Source organism: Fusarium redolens (assembly GCF_020744475.1).
Source record: "Fusarium redolens strain MPI-CAGE-AT-0023 chromosome Unknown BKA55scaffold_8, whole genome shotgun sequence".
Classification (NCBI taxonomy): Eukaryota; Fungi; Ascomycota; class Sordariomycetes; order Hypocreales; family Nectriaceae; genus Fusarium; species Fusarium redolens.
The window spans coordinates 932241-948771 of NW_025763671.1; the positions used below are offsets into that span (position 1 = coordinate 932241).

At 47.5% G+C, this 16531-nt stretch overlaps 6 protein-coding genes across 6 annotated transcripts; 4 read left to right on the forward strand and 2 right to left on the reverse strand.

The window, feature by feature from the left end:
• Positions 1 to 456: 456 nt before the first annotated feature.
• On the forward strand, positions 457 to 1777 carry BKA55DRAFT_367299 (HAD-like domain-containing protein). The gene is made up of 2 exons (XM_046185878.1): positions 457 to 714; positions 769 to 1777. The coding sequence occupies exons 1-2, from the start codon at positions 706 to 708 to the stop codon at positions 1495 to 1497; spliced, it is 738 nt and encodes a 245-aa protein (XP_046049258.1). The 5' UTR covers positions 457 to 705; the 3' UTR covers positions 1498 to 1777.
• On the reverse strand, positions 1606 to 3354 carry BKA55DRAFT_568395 (tRNA A64-2'-O-ribosylphosphate transferase). Its single transcript, XM_046192819.1, has 3 exons — positions 2882 to 3354; positions 2792 to 2826; positions 1606 to 2733 (listed from the first exon to the last, which is right to left on the reverse strand). Exons 1-3 carry the CDS (start codon positions 3211 to 3213, stop codon positions 1739 to 1741), a joined length of 1362 nt encoding a protein of 453 aa, XP_046049259.1. The 5' UTR covers positions 3214 to 3354; the 3' UTR covers positions 1606 to 1738.
• A 69-nt stretch (positions 3355 to 3423) lies between these two features.
• On the reverse strand, positions 3424 to 5391 carry BKA55DRAFT_367318 (uncharacterized protein). Its single transcript, XM_046185879.1, has 3 exons — positions 4883 to 5391; positions 4653 to 4815; positions 3424 to 4603 (listed from the first exon to the last, which is right to left on the reverse strand). The coding sequence occupies exons 1-3, from the start codon at positions 4904 to 4906 to the stop codon at positions 3540 to 3542; spliced, it is 1251 nt and encodes a 416-aa protein (XP_046049260.1). The 5' UTR covers positions 4907 to 5391; the 3' UTR covers positions 3424 to 3539.
• Positions 5392 to 7252: 1861 nt separating this feature from the next.
• BKA55DRAFT_594138 (uncharacterized protein) lies at positions 7253 to 8245 on the forward strand (the record flags this gene model as incomplete). Its single annotated transcript, XM_046195631.1, has 1 exon — positions 7253 to 8245. One exon carries the CDS (start codon positions 7253 to 7255, stop codon positions 8243 to 8245), a length of 993 nt encoding a protein of 330 aa, XP_046049261.1.
• A 910-nt stretch (positions 8246 to 9155) lies between these two features.
• BKA55DRAFT_512024 (major facilitator superfamily domain-containing protein) lies at positions 9156 to 10892 on the forward strand (the record flags this gene model as incomplete). Its single annotated transcript, XM_046187766.1, has 2 exons — positions 9156 to 10530; positions 10582 to 10892. 2 exons carry the CDS (start codon positions 9156 to 9158, stop codon positions 10890 to 10892), a joined length of 1686 nt encoding a protein of 561 aa, XP_046049262.1.
• Positions 10893 to 14245: 3353 nt separating this feature from the next.
• Positions 14246 to 15298, forward strand: BKA55DRAFT_367351 (uncharacterized protein). Its single transcript, XM_046185880.1, has one exon. The coding sequence runs from the start codon at positions 14272 to 14274 to the stop codon at positions 15112 to 15114; it is 843 nt and encodes a 280-aa protein (XP_046049263.1). The 5' UTR covers positions 14246 to 14271; the 3' UTR covers positions 15115 to 15298.
• Positions 15299 to 16531: the final 1233 nt, after the last annotated feature.

Here is a 16531-nt window from a genome sequence, read left to right on the forward strand (position 1 = left end):
GTCGGACCTTACCTTGGCTGGATGGAGGGGGAGGGGCATTTGATTCGATTTCGGGATGTTGATGTTGGGTTGATTACGAGGGGTTTGTTTTGTCTGACTTCCACGTGTTGGTGATCGACAATTTTGAAGAAGAAGAAACAATTTTGACTGCGAGCACATAGAGTAGTATTTTATCAGTACAAATAGTTCTTCTAGCTGTTTAACTTATCATACTGATTTGAAGATAGTTGAAAATACCCACCTGCTCTGCTGTAGCTACGTTGAAATAGCTGTTCATGAACGCGGGGTTTCTTGCTGAATCTTACACATGCAGATGCATATCAAACAACATAACCTGTAGAGTTCACTGCAAGACAACCCGGGCAACCCCCGGCATCACCCAGTCGCACTTGCATATTCCAATTACAGCATATTGCAGCTACAGTCGTAATTGCAGTTGCAGTTGCAGTTGCAGTTGCAATGGCAGAAGTAGTTCCCGTTACAGCTCGACTGTCCCTGCTCCCTTGAACCAAGGCACGTCCTCCATAAAACCTCCGTTCCCCCACAGTAGCTCCGTCACTCTCTTCTTCCTTCACCTCCATCTCCTCTTTGCTCCACCTGATTTCCACGAGCTTCTTCTGTTGTTCACTTCTTCATACATACAATTCCTCTTTGGAACTTGCCTGTGCTTCTTCTCTAGAACTTTTTTCACCACAATCCGCCAAAATGCCCGAGGTATGTTGCTCGTGCAATCTCGATCTTATTCGCGCTTACACTGACGATTCCTAGATCAACACCCTCCTGTTCGATTGCGACAACACCCTCGTCCTCTCTGAGGAGCTTGCCTTCGAGGCTTGCGCTGGTCTCATTAACGAGATATGTGAGGCTCGTCAAGTTGAGATGCGCTTCACTGGCGAGACCCTCATCAAGGAGTTCGTTGGCCAGAACTTCCGCGGCATGCTCACCACCCTCCAGAAGAACTATAATATCGAGATCTCACCCGAGGACATGGAGACCTATGTTCGAAAGGAGGAGGACGCCGTCATTGCCAAGCTCAAGGAATCTCTCCGACCTTGCGTTGGTGTTGATGAGCAGCTCGAGAAGCTCGCTGCTTCTGGCAAGTACACCATGTCCGTGGTCTCTTCCTCTGCCCTCCGTCGTGTCCGTGCCTCCATCGAGAAGGTCGGCCAGGACAAGTACTTCCAGGGCGATGTCGTCTTCTCTGCCGCCACAAGTCTCGAGAAGCCCACTAGCAAGCCTGATCCCGCTATCTACCTCCACGCTCTAGAGAAACTTGGCAAGAAGGCCGAGGAGGCTGTCGCTATTGAGGACAGCAAGAGCGGCACCCTTAGCGGTACTCGTGCTGGTATCAAGGTTATTGGTTATGTTGGCCCTTATGCTGAAGACAAGCAGCCCGAGATGGAGAAGACTTTGAGGGATGCTGGAGCCGTTGTCATCATGCGACACTGGTCCGAGTTCCCTGCTGCTCTGCAGAAGATTGAGGCTGGTGAGGTCTAAAGAAACGAGCTTGTTGTTGAAATTGCTTTGAGGAATACCCAAAATACACATCGGTTAAATAGCGAAAGAGATGGAGCAAATCACCTAGATCAATTGAACTAATAAACTTTACGAGTCCTTCACCCGGTCATTATATGTGAGACAATGTGAGGCTCTGAGACATAATTGATTGTCTCAGAGCAACGTCATCATGTCTCATGATTGATTTGTTGATCCCGATACAGTATTTATATAAACTGCATCACTTTCGCCAGTCCATTAAAAAGCTGTTAACACTCTGTAGAGTGGCCCGGCTAGGATTGGCGCCGGGGTAAGCTGTCATGATGACCCCCAATTTCGACTTTATCAATGTCTTTGTAAATGAGACATCTTCTGTTGGTTTTCTGACGTTGCCGTCATCATCAAATAGGTAGCAATACATCGCGAGAGTCACGCCGACTGATAGATCTCGCCCTGATTCGCATGCCACAACAATTCGTTGCTGATTAGGCTCTGTAACTGAGGCAAGATATTTAGCAGCAAAATCGCATATTTCAGGTAGGTAACTGCGAAGGTTGCGACTAGCCAGCTTGTTTTTGCCAAGGCCGGCTTGCATATAAGTCTTGGATTTTATCCAGCTGTCTTTTGGTGTTGTATCTTGAGTTATGGCGATTCGACACTCGGAAGGGTTGGCGAGAAGTGGTAAAGAGCAAACTAAGATGTGTGGTGTGAGCTGAATATGTGTCCCTTCATCCTTCTTGCTAGCGGCATGGTCGCTGACTAGTCTGGAGATAAGACCTGGTAGTTCGGCCTCTGGTGTCTCGAGAAGCTCATCGATATTCTCCCAGAATAAAGGCGCTGTGAGATCATGCGCCCACATCTCAGTATCATCAGCTGCGCCCTGTATGTATCCGCCCTCATCCATCTCACTGCCTATAACCCGGCGACTAGCCGTGCAGCAGATGACAGGGCGGAAGTCGTCAAATATGGTGGATGTGTCTTCGACTGAAGGAAGGGATGAGTCTGGGGTTACCCAGAATGGGCGCAGTGGTTTTGTTAGACATGTTGGAAGATTGAGATTGAGAGCCTTGAAGGAAGCAACGAATCCAGGGATGAGTGCGCATATTTGGGAGTATGTTGTTGCGGGGAGATGAGCTGGGAGATAGAGATTTGCTGAGGATGGGTTTGAGGGGAGAAGAGTGAGGTTGAGGACCGTGCACCAGATAGGAATCGTTGATGAGAGGGCATCAGGCATCCCTATATAAGTCAGTTGATACTTCATCGGAGACATTAATAGTCATGGGGGAGTACATACTCTTTCCACGGCGAGTAGAGTCGACGATTATGATACTATTACCATGTTAGATCTCAAACAACAGGGAGAGGACTAGGTCTCTATACATGCCCATCATTATTCTCGATAAGCTCAACTAAATGCAAGTTCAACCTCCTCGTGCTAAATTTCCACGCCCTCTCATGGCCATCCGTACTCTTAAAATATGCACTTGCGCCTTTACGCTCAGGCGGAATATACCAACTCCCACAACGTTCATTAGCCACAAGTGGTCGCGGACTATATGTTTGAGACACTAGATCCACAAAGTCTACATCGGTTTGGATGCTAGTCAGACGGTTATGGATTGTAAGTGTGGTGCGTTTGAGGGACGCCATGAGTTGGGACATGGAGAGTTGTTCATTCTGAGGGAGGATGAGATCGGAGAAGTGAGGGTCTGGCATGGCGACTACGTGAGAAGAAGATATAATATATGAGATTGACTTGAAGTTTTGAGAGGTGAGAAACGTTGAAAGGTCAAGACCGGCTTTGGAAGGTGGGAATATAAGGTGTGGTGTTGAATTTTTGGTGGAGTTTAAGAGTTTAACAGGGTGTTTTAGTATCCACCCCGCATTAGACCCAGAGCATAATCATATTCACTTTAAAACTGTTGGGTCACTTTTTAAAAAGGTTGCAATAACAAGGCTTGATCATTACTTTTGGCCGTAACCCATCAGACATTCATACACGTAGCATATGGTATTTATCCTTCTCCTGTTGCTTTCATCCATTACTCCAGCCTCCACTTGCCGTTCTCAACAACAATCTTAACTTCTCGATTCTCATCAATACTTCTTCGACCAGCCTCAAGAATAGCCGTTGTAGCAATAGTGTTTTTCAGAGTAGGGAGAGGCTTGGCGTCAAGATCCTCAGGCTTGAGCTTGCCAGAGTTGACAGCTCTGCAACCATCGACAAACTTCTCAATGGAGATGTAACCATAACCAGTCTGGCCAGCGAAGTTGCCATCCTCATCAGGAGCATACTTCATGTAGAAGGGGTTGTACCACATCAATTGGCCGATAGAGTCATCGGCAACGTCGTAGCCACGCTTGGCCTGGTCAACGCGGATCTCACCGTTGGCAGCGAGGTAGTGGAAGTATTGGTTCGAGTGGACACCGGCCTTTTGAGGAGCGGTCCACGAGGCTGTGTAGACACCGACGGCGCGCTTGCTGGGCTCGCCGTTCTTGTTCCAGGTGACGAGGAGTGAGATAGTATCCTCAGTGATGGGGTCGCATCCCAGATCAACAGCAACACCCTTGGAGGAAGAGGCGTTGACGCTCACAGGCACATATCCGCGCTCCTGGACCATTGAGTCGCAAATATCGATGTGGTGGCTGTTGAGGTAGTAAGAGATATCAGACTCCTTTCCAGCCCAGGCCTTGAAAGTCTCAAGCTGTGACTTGGGCTGAGACATGTAACTGTAGAAGTAGTTGAAGTCGCCAAGCTTCTGAGCCTTTGCGCGAGCATCGGCGTAAGCAGGATCGTAGCGCTTGTGGTGCTCAACGTAAACGTAGACACCCTTCTTCTGAGCAAGATCAACCAACTCCTGGTGCTCCTCGAGGACCTTGACGGCGGGCTTTGTGATCATGACATGGATGCCGCGCTCAATGGCGTACTTTGCGATGGGGAAGTGGGTAGGGTCGGGGGTGAAGATTGTGATGGCATCGCCAGGCTTGAGAGCGTCAATGGCGGTCTTGTAAGCGTCGGGGTCGACCTTGTCGTTTTCTGGGAATGAGTCGAAGGAGGTGTCGAGGTCGTTGTAGACTTGTTGGATGTTCTTGTTGAGATGTTCGCCTGTAGAAGTTAGTTATGATCATGAGAGTTGTGTATAAGAGAGACTTACGAATAGCAGGGAACTTCTTGCCATTGACACCAACCATGCCCAACTTGTTGACCTTCTCGCGACGGCGCAGATCAAAGAGACTAAGACCAACGACACCAACCTTCTTGTCTGAGCCAGAGGCACCGCCACCGACGAAACCGGTGGTGTACTCTCCAGTACCAATCTGAGGGTTTCGTATTAGCAAATTGACGTGATTTGAGTGTGAGCCTGTCGTTTTTGTATCAACTCACCATGAGAACATTGAGAGGCTCCATTGTGATGTTGTGCCGAGGGGCAAGGCGGGGGAGGGGCAGAAGCTATGATGAGAGCAAAAGCAGAGTATGAGGGTATATAAACGAGTCCACAATTACGTATCAGCGTATTCGAAGGTCAAATATAGCTCGATATGGTGTAGAGAAGAGGTCTAGAGTACAATCATGAGAAGATGGACGTGAAGGTTGAATACTGTTCTTATGAATGTTCGCTCATGTCTCCGGTAGCTTGGAACGAAAGCTGGGGGACAGTTCGGGGTTCTCTCCGGACGTGATTGGAGGAAAAATGAGTCCCCGCGTAAAATCCCCCCAATCTCAAGCTAGAGAGATGGATAGCTTTGGAAATATGGAGTCATGATGCCGGATAAATCTTGTGTTGATGTGCTCATGTGAGTGTGGGGAAGATACAGCTTCGCAGAATTCTGGGGGAGACAGGGTCAGGGGAAGAGATAAAACTGAGTCCTTGAGATGATGGTGCCATTGCTATTATGTTGTGGCTGATTTCGTGATCATATTGGTGGTGTTTGTCTCACATAGCCAATATCGGGGGCGGGGAAATCCCCTCATGCTATGACAGAAACCGCCAAAATTGGAGAGAATGATCTTTACAGTAATTTTCAGTGGTGATAGGTATCATGACAGCAATTCTTAGAAGTATTGAACTAGCGAATTATAGAGTCATTTCCCATTTTGATCAGAGAGGCATTTCTCACAGGAACCATAAATTCGATGGAGCGTCTAGAAGCGAGAACCACCCCCAAACCCATGAGGATCATCACTATAAATCGCAATGGGTTGCGAGGTGCAGTGAGGGGTACATATGATTAGTTTGGAGGGCCCAATATCCCCCACCCCCACGGCACTATAATCCGCGGCTCATGACCGGAAGCAATGGTAATCATAGGTGATATGATTTGATGTTTACAGCAGCAGAGTTTAGTCACAGCTTGTGAATATCGAAGCGGTTTCAGCGTTGTATAGAGTGTTGATAACCTCAATTGTAGTCATATAATCAAGTGCCGAAAGTCTATCAAAAGTTTACTCGCATCCAGTTCCAAGTAAATTGATGTATCAATCAACTTTAAAGTCTCGTGACTTTGACCCCTCACGTAACACGGCATCACCTGCCACGTTGGGGGTACCATCGTTAGAAATTCTCCGCCCACTCAGAGCGAGGCTTTGACTTACCCCATCAACACCAACACCAAATTCCTCACCTCAAAACTTACACTGCCAAGTAAGCAACTAACTCAGGCGCACACACTCCATGGAAGTACAGACATGTACAAGCACAGCCCGGTCACCTTCCGGTCAGTCTCAATAGACCATGCACTTTGCCTCTCTTACACACCGTGACGCCGCAAAATACAAGCCTTGGTCAGCTCGGGGTCAAAAGCAAAAGGGTGACTCTCCACCTGGACCTACACAATGTACACTACTGTAGAGCTCATATCCCGGCCGGCTAATCGACATCAGCGCGGGATGTTGGACATGGATTTGACAAGCGATCCAACGGTTCCATGGACCTTCAAGCCTCCGTCTCTTGTTCGTCCCGCCTAACCGGCTCCCCACGTTTGTTCTAGCCAGCATTGAAACTGGTGATGGAAGAGGATGCATCAATAGATGTCAGTGCGAGAGTTATTTGTGATTGTGGTTCGCTCTGATCGGAAGTGCCGATCTCGCATCCTATCAAACAGATCACCCGGCAGCTGAAGAGGCAATCGGTCATATTGGCATCTTCTTGGCTTGGGTATACTACCTGCAGGTGGTTTTATCTATCTGTCCGTCGACTTTAGCCGCAATATGATATGGTATTGCAGTGCCTTATCTTGCTCAGAGCATTCAATTTACTTGGTGAGACCAGGTTACGTGACGACGTATGACAGTCTCATAGCCTCTGAGCTTTCTCTGCCGAATGTTGCGCAACTCTTACCATTGCAAATGGATATTTTGGTGGTCCTCTCTTCTCCAGACTTGCATTGCATTACTCCAATTGGGGGACGATTGAGCCAATACCCACACGGTCCCTTGAGCACTTGACTTCCCGAGGTGAATCCACCCCCAAACTGGTTACTGTTACCGTGAGGTACAGTAGCGTAGCGTAGCGAAGGTACCGAAAAAGGATTTGTCGGTTCCATTCGACATGATGTCTTGAGAGTTATACGCTACCGTATGGTAAGGTATGCTAGCTATAAAGTCCCTCTCCGTTTCATTTAAACCCCGGCTTGTCCTGTTCCGTTCTTGTTTGTTGCTGTCTGTCTTTTACTTTTCCTCCATCTTTGTCGTCTCTCATACTCCACTAGTCATCATTCTCCAACAAACATCCCCAATCACACTAGACATCTCATCATGACTACTTCTAACGGTGTTACCAATGGCCAAAATGGCCATGCCGCCACTCCCAAGTCGCTGCCTACCGGAATCTACGCCCCTGTCATGACCTTTTTCGACCCCGAGACTGAGGAACTTGACATTCCCACAATTAAGAAGCACGCCGTGCGATTAGGTCAAGCCGGCCTGGCTGGTCTTGTTGCCATGGGTTCTAATGGCGAGGCTGTTCACTGCACACGTGAGGAGAAGATCGCTGTCACAAAGGCTACCCGAGAGGCCCTGGATGAGGCTGGTTTCCAATCCGTTCCCGTTTTCCTCGGAGCCACTGAGGGTAGTGTCAAGGGCACTATCGAGCTGAGCAAGCAGGCCGCTGAGGTTGGCGCTGCTGCCACTCTCGTTCTCCCTCCTTCCTATTACAAGGCCCAGATGAGTGAGGACGCCATTTACAACTACTTCACCGACCTCGCCGATGCAAGCCCTATCCCCATCATTCTCTACAACTATCCTGGTGCTGTTGCTGGCCTTGACATGGACAGTGATCTCCTCATCAAGCTTGGCCAGCACCCCAACATCGTCGGCACAAAGTTCACCTGTGGAAGCACCGGTAAACTCACCCGGGTTGCTCTCGCTACCGATGCCAAGACTCCCTTCCAAGAAGGCTCTGGTTACCTTGCTTTCGGTGGTATTGCCGACTTTACCATCCAGACTCTGGTCAGCGGCGGTAGCGGAATCATTGCTGGTGGTGCCAACGTCATGCCCAAGACCTGTGTCAAGGTTTGGGATCTCTACGTTAAGGGCAAGACGGACGAGGCTCAAGCTCTCCAGAAGAAGCTCTCCAAGGCTGACTGGGTGTTGACCAAGGCTGCCATTGCCGGTACCAAGTCTGCTATCCAGAGCTACTACGGCTATGGTGGCTACCCTCGACGACCTCTGCCCCGTCTCACCCCTGAGCAAGCCAAGGGCATTGCTGAGGGTATCAAGGAGCTCATGGAGATCGAGAACTCACTATAGTTCACGATCGATGTTTGAATCTGTTGTTTGCTTGTCCAATTGAAAGACCACTTATATGGTAGGGTATGAGTTTGCATAGCGTTGCATTTAATGACGAAAAGGACCCAATGGACTAGACATGGATTTGGGTATGGACCTGCTGCCGTCTGGACTTGGTCATGATTATAAAATTATGAGTGTAAATGAACAAAAAGATTAAGCCGAACTATCATGGCCTCTTGTGTGAACCTACTCATGATGACGTGTTATCATGAGCGATGGGACATAAATACGCGTCGTCTCACATGATGCCCCTAAAACATCAACTGTTAACTGTCATGCCTTCATGTATAGCGACCTCATCGGTCATGACTGTAGACCGGCCCATAAAGGGATTGTGGCCCAGCTTTTCTGGTCCCACGCTTCTGCAATTCATGTACTTGGCTTTCATCATACGTGGACTATTTCACCAACCTCCAATAGTTTTCAATAGTTCATAGTAATAAAACAAAGACGATGACTTTCTTACTTGACTTGGAATATCCTTCTGATAATGAGTAACTGCAACTTCTTCTCCCTTATGATGGTAAGATAGGTAATCAGTTTAATTCCAGCTCTCTTTGCGGCGTAAATTTACCCTGGACCCTACCCCGGAATACCGTCGACGTCATTGGCTACTTAACCCCCACGTCATCCCGTTTGGGGCTCTTATCTCGATTGAAAGATTACCCTTTTTTGATACTAGCGGGTGCTCGGATAGGCCGATAGTCGCCGATTGTAACCACGGATATCAACAACGCCCTTTTGTCAGTAATCCTCAACTCCATCTTACATAAGTCTTATACGAAGATATATGAAACTGTTCTAACCGCCGGACTGAGTCTTCCTTCAATTGTTTCTTCTTCTGTTCAATTACTTGGTGAGATTAAAGATGCGTGAATCTGCCAGCGGCACGAATGCACTCAGCGATGAACGAACCCCATTGCTCAAGTCTACGAGTCAATCTCAGAATCAAGATGCCGAGCCACCAAGTGAAGCTCAAGGAGATGACCCTGATCGAGGTGTACCGGCAGGACAAGAAGAAGAGACAACTGTTGTTGCTGAGGAGGTATCAACTGGCCGATTGGTTCTCATCTTCGGCACAGCATGGATCGGAGTCTTCTTGGGCGCCATTGACTCGACTATTATTGCGACTCTCTCAGGACCAATTTCGAGCGAATTTCAATCCCTTAGCCTATTGTCATGGCTTGCAACCGCCTACCTCATCTCCAATGCCGCATGCCAACCTATTTCGGGGCGGTTGACAGACATCTTTGGCCGAGGACCGGGTCTCGTATTCAGCAATATATTCTTCGCAGCCGGTAATCTCATTTGCGGTCTGGCCCATGACCAGACCACCATGATCATAGGACGTGTTGTCGCAGGTATTGGGGGTGGTGGATTGATGAGCATCTCGACGTTCCTGGGCTCAGACCTGGTTCCTCTACGTAAGAGAGGCATTATCCAGGGCTTAGGTAACATCTGCTATGGATCTGGTGCAATGCTGGGTGGTGTATTTGGCGGCTTGATTAATGATCACACGTCACAGGGCTGGAGACTTGCCTTCTTGATCCAAGTACCTCCAGTACTTGTCTCTGCTGTAGCAGTCCATTTCTTGGTCAGGGTTCCTCCTAAGCAGTCGGATAAGTCGTTCCTTGCACGCATCGACTTTATGGGGGCATTCTTGACATCTTCTTTCTTGGTATTTCTGCTCTTGGGCCTCAACTCGGGCGGCAATATTGTGCCGTGGACTCATCCTCTCCCGCTGACCACGATACCTCTTGCTTTCATCACATTCGGCTTATTCTTGTTCTGGGAGAGTAAGGCCCGCCAGCCAATCATACCAGTAAAGCTTCTTCTCGATCGGACTGTCTTGAATGCCTGTCTCTGCAATCTTGCCTGTACGATGGCGGTCATGGGGGCGCTCTTCTATGTTCCTCTGTATCTGCAGGTTCTTGGCAGTAGTGCCACACAATCTGGCATCCAGATCCTCCCATCACCGATCGGCATCTCAGTGGGATCTCTTGTTTCGGGATTTATCATGAAGAGAACTGGAAAATACACCAAGCTGGGTGTAGTGGGCTTGCTCTTCCTTATTGCGGGAGTTGTGGTTCTCACAATCCAAAGTGAGCATAGTCCCAAGTGGCTGATGGGGGTTTCTTTCTTCTTGATCGGTTCTGGATATGGTGCAACCCTCACGACGACGTTGCTGGCATGCATTGCTGCTGTTGACCACTCTCAGCAGGCTGTTATCACCTCTGCAACCTGTGAGTTGATTAGACGTATTTTGTTGAGTTCGCATTGCTAATAAACTTTAGATCTGGCACGCAGCCTCGGTAGTACTGTGGGAGTTACCATTGGATCAGCCGTTTACCAAAACATCCTCAAAGCTAGACTTTGGGACAGATTCGGCGCCGAGCCTGGGGCTGCAGATGAGATTCGCCGCATCAGAGACGACCTGGATGAGATTAAGCACCTTCCTGAAGGATGGTATGACGGCGTCATCAGCTCCTTCGTAGAGGCCTTCAGGGGAGTGTGGCTTACACTGCTGGCCTTCGCTATCATCGGGCTATTGTGTATCTCGCTCATGAGGCAGCACACCCTTCATTCGACTCTTGAGAGACGATGATTATATTCGAAGCGAACTTATAAATGAGGATCATATCGTAAGGGATTATCAAGAGTCGGGAGAAAGAGAAATTGAAAATGCTGGAGGAGAAGATTGAAGCAGTAGTTGAAGATCCCTCCTAGGTAGACATGTAGTAAATCGCGGATGTTCGTGGATAATGTGAAAAATTGAAGGCATGGATAGTACGGAGTCAGCCAGTGCTTGAATGGAATTAGTAACAGTAACGAGGTACAACTTCCACTTTAATCTTCTTTCACAAGTAAGACGCTTTTTGAAAGGTGGCTCCCTTAGAGTCTCAGAGAATACCGATCTCTCTTCATCTTTCAACTTTGGTCTTCAAGAATCATCAACACCGACTTTTCATCTTATACCTAACGTTGAACTTTAGAATGACTTCGTAGATGAAACATTACTACATAGCTTACATCGCACCAGCCCTATCAGATCTAGCTCGATTCAAGCCACGACTAGTCACTATGGCCGAGTACAGCAAATGAGAAACTTATAGGTAGATCCAGCAAGAATGCCTCGGCTGACTCTTCAGAACTCACTTTAGAGCTTACGCCGAAAGAGAATAATGTCTGACGAGGCTATACTCATATCGATATGGCTTTCCCCTACTGCCTAGAGTAACCAAAGGCTTGATGCAGATGTCATATACGAAGAAGTACAACAATTACTTGCCCCGACTTTCGTGTCTAGCCCTGTCTCGCAGGCCGATTCAGCGCCATGACTGATGGGGGTAGTGAGCCAAGACTGGTTCAAAAGTACCCGAAAGACGTTGCCGAACAACATACCGAAGCTCTTTCTCCAATAGGGACTCCCCTCAAATGCCGATTACCCCTAATCTCAAAGTCGATAAACAGTTTTCCTACGTTCGTCTTCCTGAAAGATCTATCAACATTGATCCTCGAAATGCCCAGACTTTGGTCCAGCCCAAGAGCAGGAAAACAATCATGCCTGGGTACTCTATGAGTCTCGTGTTGCTTAAATTAGCTTGAAGGCTTGGGCCAGGCCAGGCAGAAAGTGGATGAAGACTATATAGCAAAGCTCTGAGGACTGAAGCAGGCCATTGGTTCTGGGGAAAACCAGCTGGCTTGCGATTGTGCAATCGACCTCCTAACCACTGAGGACCGGCGCTTCTGTGGTTCCGACATAACATGCAAACATGAACGTTCATAAAATCGACAGCAAGTAATGTAGGTATAGATCTTTGGCTGCTCTAGATTCGTGATTGGAGCGTATACGGGCAGAGTCGAGAATCTAGACAGAGGGGGTAGGCATAGATCTCAGCCACTTAATTTGCTAACGATACGCCCTTTTCCGGATACGATAGAACTTCCCTCATAATTAATTATCATATTGATTGTGTTTTAATACTTCTTTGTCTAGGCTAATAATCTCCGCTGTGAAAGATATGCCCCTGGTGATATCTTCATAAGAATATGCGTAGGCTTGCTTTTCATAAGTTACGAATGGAAACTCATGACTTTTGCTACACCCCTAAAACTTTGAATCATACACCCAAGCTGTGTAAAATCTTCTTAAAGAGTTTAGTGTTACGCAAGTTGAGCTTGGCAAGCCAGAAAACAACCGTTTCGAGACACTAATTAACTTTGTCATTTTTGGGGACCATTCCTTCTGGCCAAGCTTTTTATGATATGTCCTAGATAAAGATCGATCTTATTGGACGAGTAGGCATTTCACTCTCGGCTTACACCATCCAAGAGTAATATTTCTATCATATCATGCTGTTCAAGGGATGTTCACATTCCTGGAGTTGTGCAACTGAAGGGTCATATGGCGGTCTTATACAGACGGGACAATAGTTTCGGAGTTATTTACAACAAAGACGACGGTCAAAGCTCCTGAGCTTCCGGACATTTCAAACGGAGATGACTCAGGGCTAGAGCTATAGAGCGCCTGACCACGAGATTTTCAGAGACGGCGGCCGACGGACTTGTTGAAGGGCTGAATGGTCGCCTGGCTAACTATTAGTTTCCGTCAACTAATCAATTACGGGAATATATGCCGTAGGATGGCTTAAGCACTGTCTATAGTTAAAGACTTCATCGAAATATAAGTTCCTGCAAAGTATATGTGAATATATGTTGTAGAATTGTGTCGTCCTTGATATGGCGTTCTGAACTAAGAGTCTAGATCAAGTCACCATCTGAGACATCGAGGCCTGGAACGCCACCCCTACCGCTTTCACCGAAAAGCCACCTCGCTTGATGGTAAAGTTTATTCAAGTGTAAGAGGTTTCGTTAAGAAATGCTGCGGAAAGGCTGTTCTGATGATGGGTGGTGGCCAGATTCGGAAAGAGATTCGCGGGCTAGACTCTGAGGTGAAGTGAAGTCAAGTCAAGCACAGACGACGATGGTACAGCGTCTGTTATTTCCTCAAGCGTTATTTCTGTAGGGCAGAGTGGCGAGAAGGTACATCATTAGAGTGAGGCGTTGTCTGGACTGTACTGTCTGTTGGTCCCTTGAGTGAAGATCGACTAATTGCGTACCGTTTCTTTTGTGTTCTATGTTGATCAAAACACTATATTTCGCCTCTGTTCTGCTAACAAGTCATGATTTGTTCAGAGTATCCAAATCCGTACGACAAACTTCTGCTTTGGGGGGCCGCCAAGATTCTTGTGTCCTGAGTCTCTGCTGAAGAACCGTTGAGTCAACTTTAAACTTCGTGTAATGCTTCAGTGCTAGTCCCAGGAGCTATGGCCATTCAGCAACGGGTTCAGTGAGTGCATCATTTTAGCTTCCGAGTGGGAATCTTGACAGGCGCCACACTCTACGGAAATAGCAAGATGGTGGGCTCACTAAAGAATGCCACTGTGTAACCTTTGTCCGATCTACGGCCCGTTACGGGAGCCAAGATAGTCTAGTCTCCAGTGATCGTCCGGAGTTGTATCCGGAGACTCTGCTTAGGAGCACTTCATCCGAACAACCCTCAAGCTTTGTAAGCTCTGTGTGTGGTTATGGCTTCATCTGATACGTCCAAATGTCTGCTGTTATGTAATAAACTCTCCGGAACAGAGTTTTGGCGTTTTGGCTTAGATCTCGTAGATCGTGATGGGCATTTCTGCTCATCCTGTACCTGCTTATGCATCTTGTCCTCACTGAAGCGGCCGACCCTGATCTCTGAGGCTGAGGGTCTCGATGTGATGGGTCACATTCACATTCACAAAATTATGATGCAGTTGGTTGAACGGATCTGGGCTGTGAGATAGAGTTACGGTGATGCAGGGGGAAATCTGCAAGGAACCAACAACGGGCGTTCTCGAGACCTAAATAGATATCTACCGTAGATCCTGTCTCACACACGATTCTCTGTCTCACTCACTCATTCAACTAAACCGTTTCTCTTCCTCATAATGAAGCACCTTTTTATTCTCCTCAGTGCTTTGTGGTCTACACAGGCTGCTGCACAGAGATACACTTACACCACGCGCACTATGACAGAATGTTTCAGTGCAACCCAAACGAGCTTCGGTCAGGCTGAGCCAACACAAGGTACTGACAAGTACTGGACTGTTGAGATGCCTGAATGCGAGGATTGTCTCTGCACAGACTGTGCCTACACAAATACATACACCACAACACTCGATGTCTTTTCACCATCAGGCATCGCCAAGTTCCCTTACCAAGTCAAGGAAGTCTACAGGGGCATGTCAGCTATGCCTGCTGATGCTACACCAACTGCTGTTCCTTATGGCTTCACTTCTGGTGTCGAGACCTGCAGTATCTGCGGTGATGAGCCAGTTACTGCAACGATGACATATCCTCGCGGTGGCTCGCCATATCAAGAGAGTGTACCTACAGCTACACTCGCTGCCCAGACTGCCTTCGAGCGTCCTTCAACATTACGAACCCAAGTAGCTGATACAGAAGCTACTGATTCTCCTTCAAATGAAAACAATACTCGACCTCTTGAAAACACTGTCCTTGAGCACAAGGCCATTCAGTACAGTGGCCAGGGACCAGACACAGCCGACTTTGTCAAGTTCAGTCTTGCAAGCAAATCTGGCCCTAACGTCGATGACTCCGAGTCAAAGAACCCTGGAAAACCATCCAGAAATATTAATAGCTACGCCAAGATGAGATTTGACGCAGCTGAAGCAGCTCCGTCGAAAGATGTTGACGGTGCAGCAGCTAGCAAACACCCACCAGCTGGTGTTGCTATAGCTGTGCTTGTGCCTATAGCACTTCTGTTATAAAACATCCAATAAAATAACAAAACGACAAGGGAAAAAACGAGGGAGATTTTCAGGAATGCATTCAGCGTCGGCGTTGCATAACTCATCCATATTCGGAAATGTTTCTTTATCTGTTTAATAATGATTACCACGGCCAACTATGGAAGAACAAGATACCACCAGAGCGTACAAAACGCCATTCGGGGGAAAGTAGAATAGTAAAAATACTAGCTAGATGCCCCCAATAAATAAACATTAAATGTACTTTCAAGATAAACCCGTGGTGCAGGAGGGAGGCTTGATGAGATTGGGTGCATTGCTTGGTCAGATGGAATCGGGCACATCGGAGAGAATGTGGTAAGTCTCTTTCCGATTAAGTTATGAATGGATTCCCTGTACTGAAGCCATTCCCATACTGAGCTTGGCGTGAAGGCTTTTGGTAATGTGATGCAGATCTGATAAATTTCAATGCGTAATGCACCACACACACGGAGAAAAGCCCCAAAGTTTCGCTGTCAGGAGAGTCTTCTGGGGATACACAAGAGCACAAAAGTCAGCCACGTGTCAGATCGAGAAAACTTTCTTCTGAGGACTTGTCGACTCTGGTGATGCCTATTCCTTGGTGGACTTATCTCCCGTTTGTAGGTTAGTTCAAGACAAATGAGGGCATCGTGAGACAAGTTGATGAAAGGTGACGTCAAATGTACGAGAACAAAGACAACTGAATCAACTGAACTGAACTGTTGAACTAGACACTACAGGGATAACACACAGCAATGTTTGACATAATCATGACCTTGAAGAGACGTAGTGCAGTTCAGAGCACGTTAAGCAGACCTTCCCCTTTCTCAATATCAACCACTTGGATTAACATCAACTCTTCCATCTTGATACTTCCGTTGAACACACTTGATGCCCAACTCGCTCTCAACAACATTGCATCAAAGATTGGTACAATGCCTTACTCTGGATCGATCATGCGAACTCTATTATAGAGGCTTCTCTCCAGTATGTGTTGCTTCAGGCGTAGCCAAGTTCGAGGAGGAACTGGAGCATACACACTCCTGACTGAACTTGTGTCTTGTCAACAACACCCCTCCTTAGTCAATTGTGGTCAAGCTTCTTGGGAATGATGAGAGCAAGGGGGCTTCCCGTGGAAAGCCGCAGAACTCTCTCATTTACCGTAAGATCAGGAGGCCATATGAGTAGTAAGTGATGCCCTTGCTATTGAGCATGGAGCAAATGCTGCAGGTATGTCGACTGTTAACTTTGGTAAAGTGAGGCTCCTTCACAGCAGTGGCAGCCAATTTCTGTCATGGAGATTCTGATAATGGTGTCATTTCAAGTAATAGAATCTGCTCTTTATAGGTGTGGATGCTGTGCTTCTTTGTATATTCTCTTTTCTTGGTGAGATATACGTTGCATCGCATGAGGACTG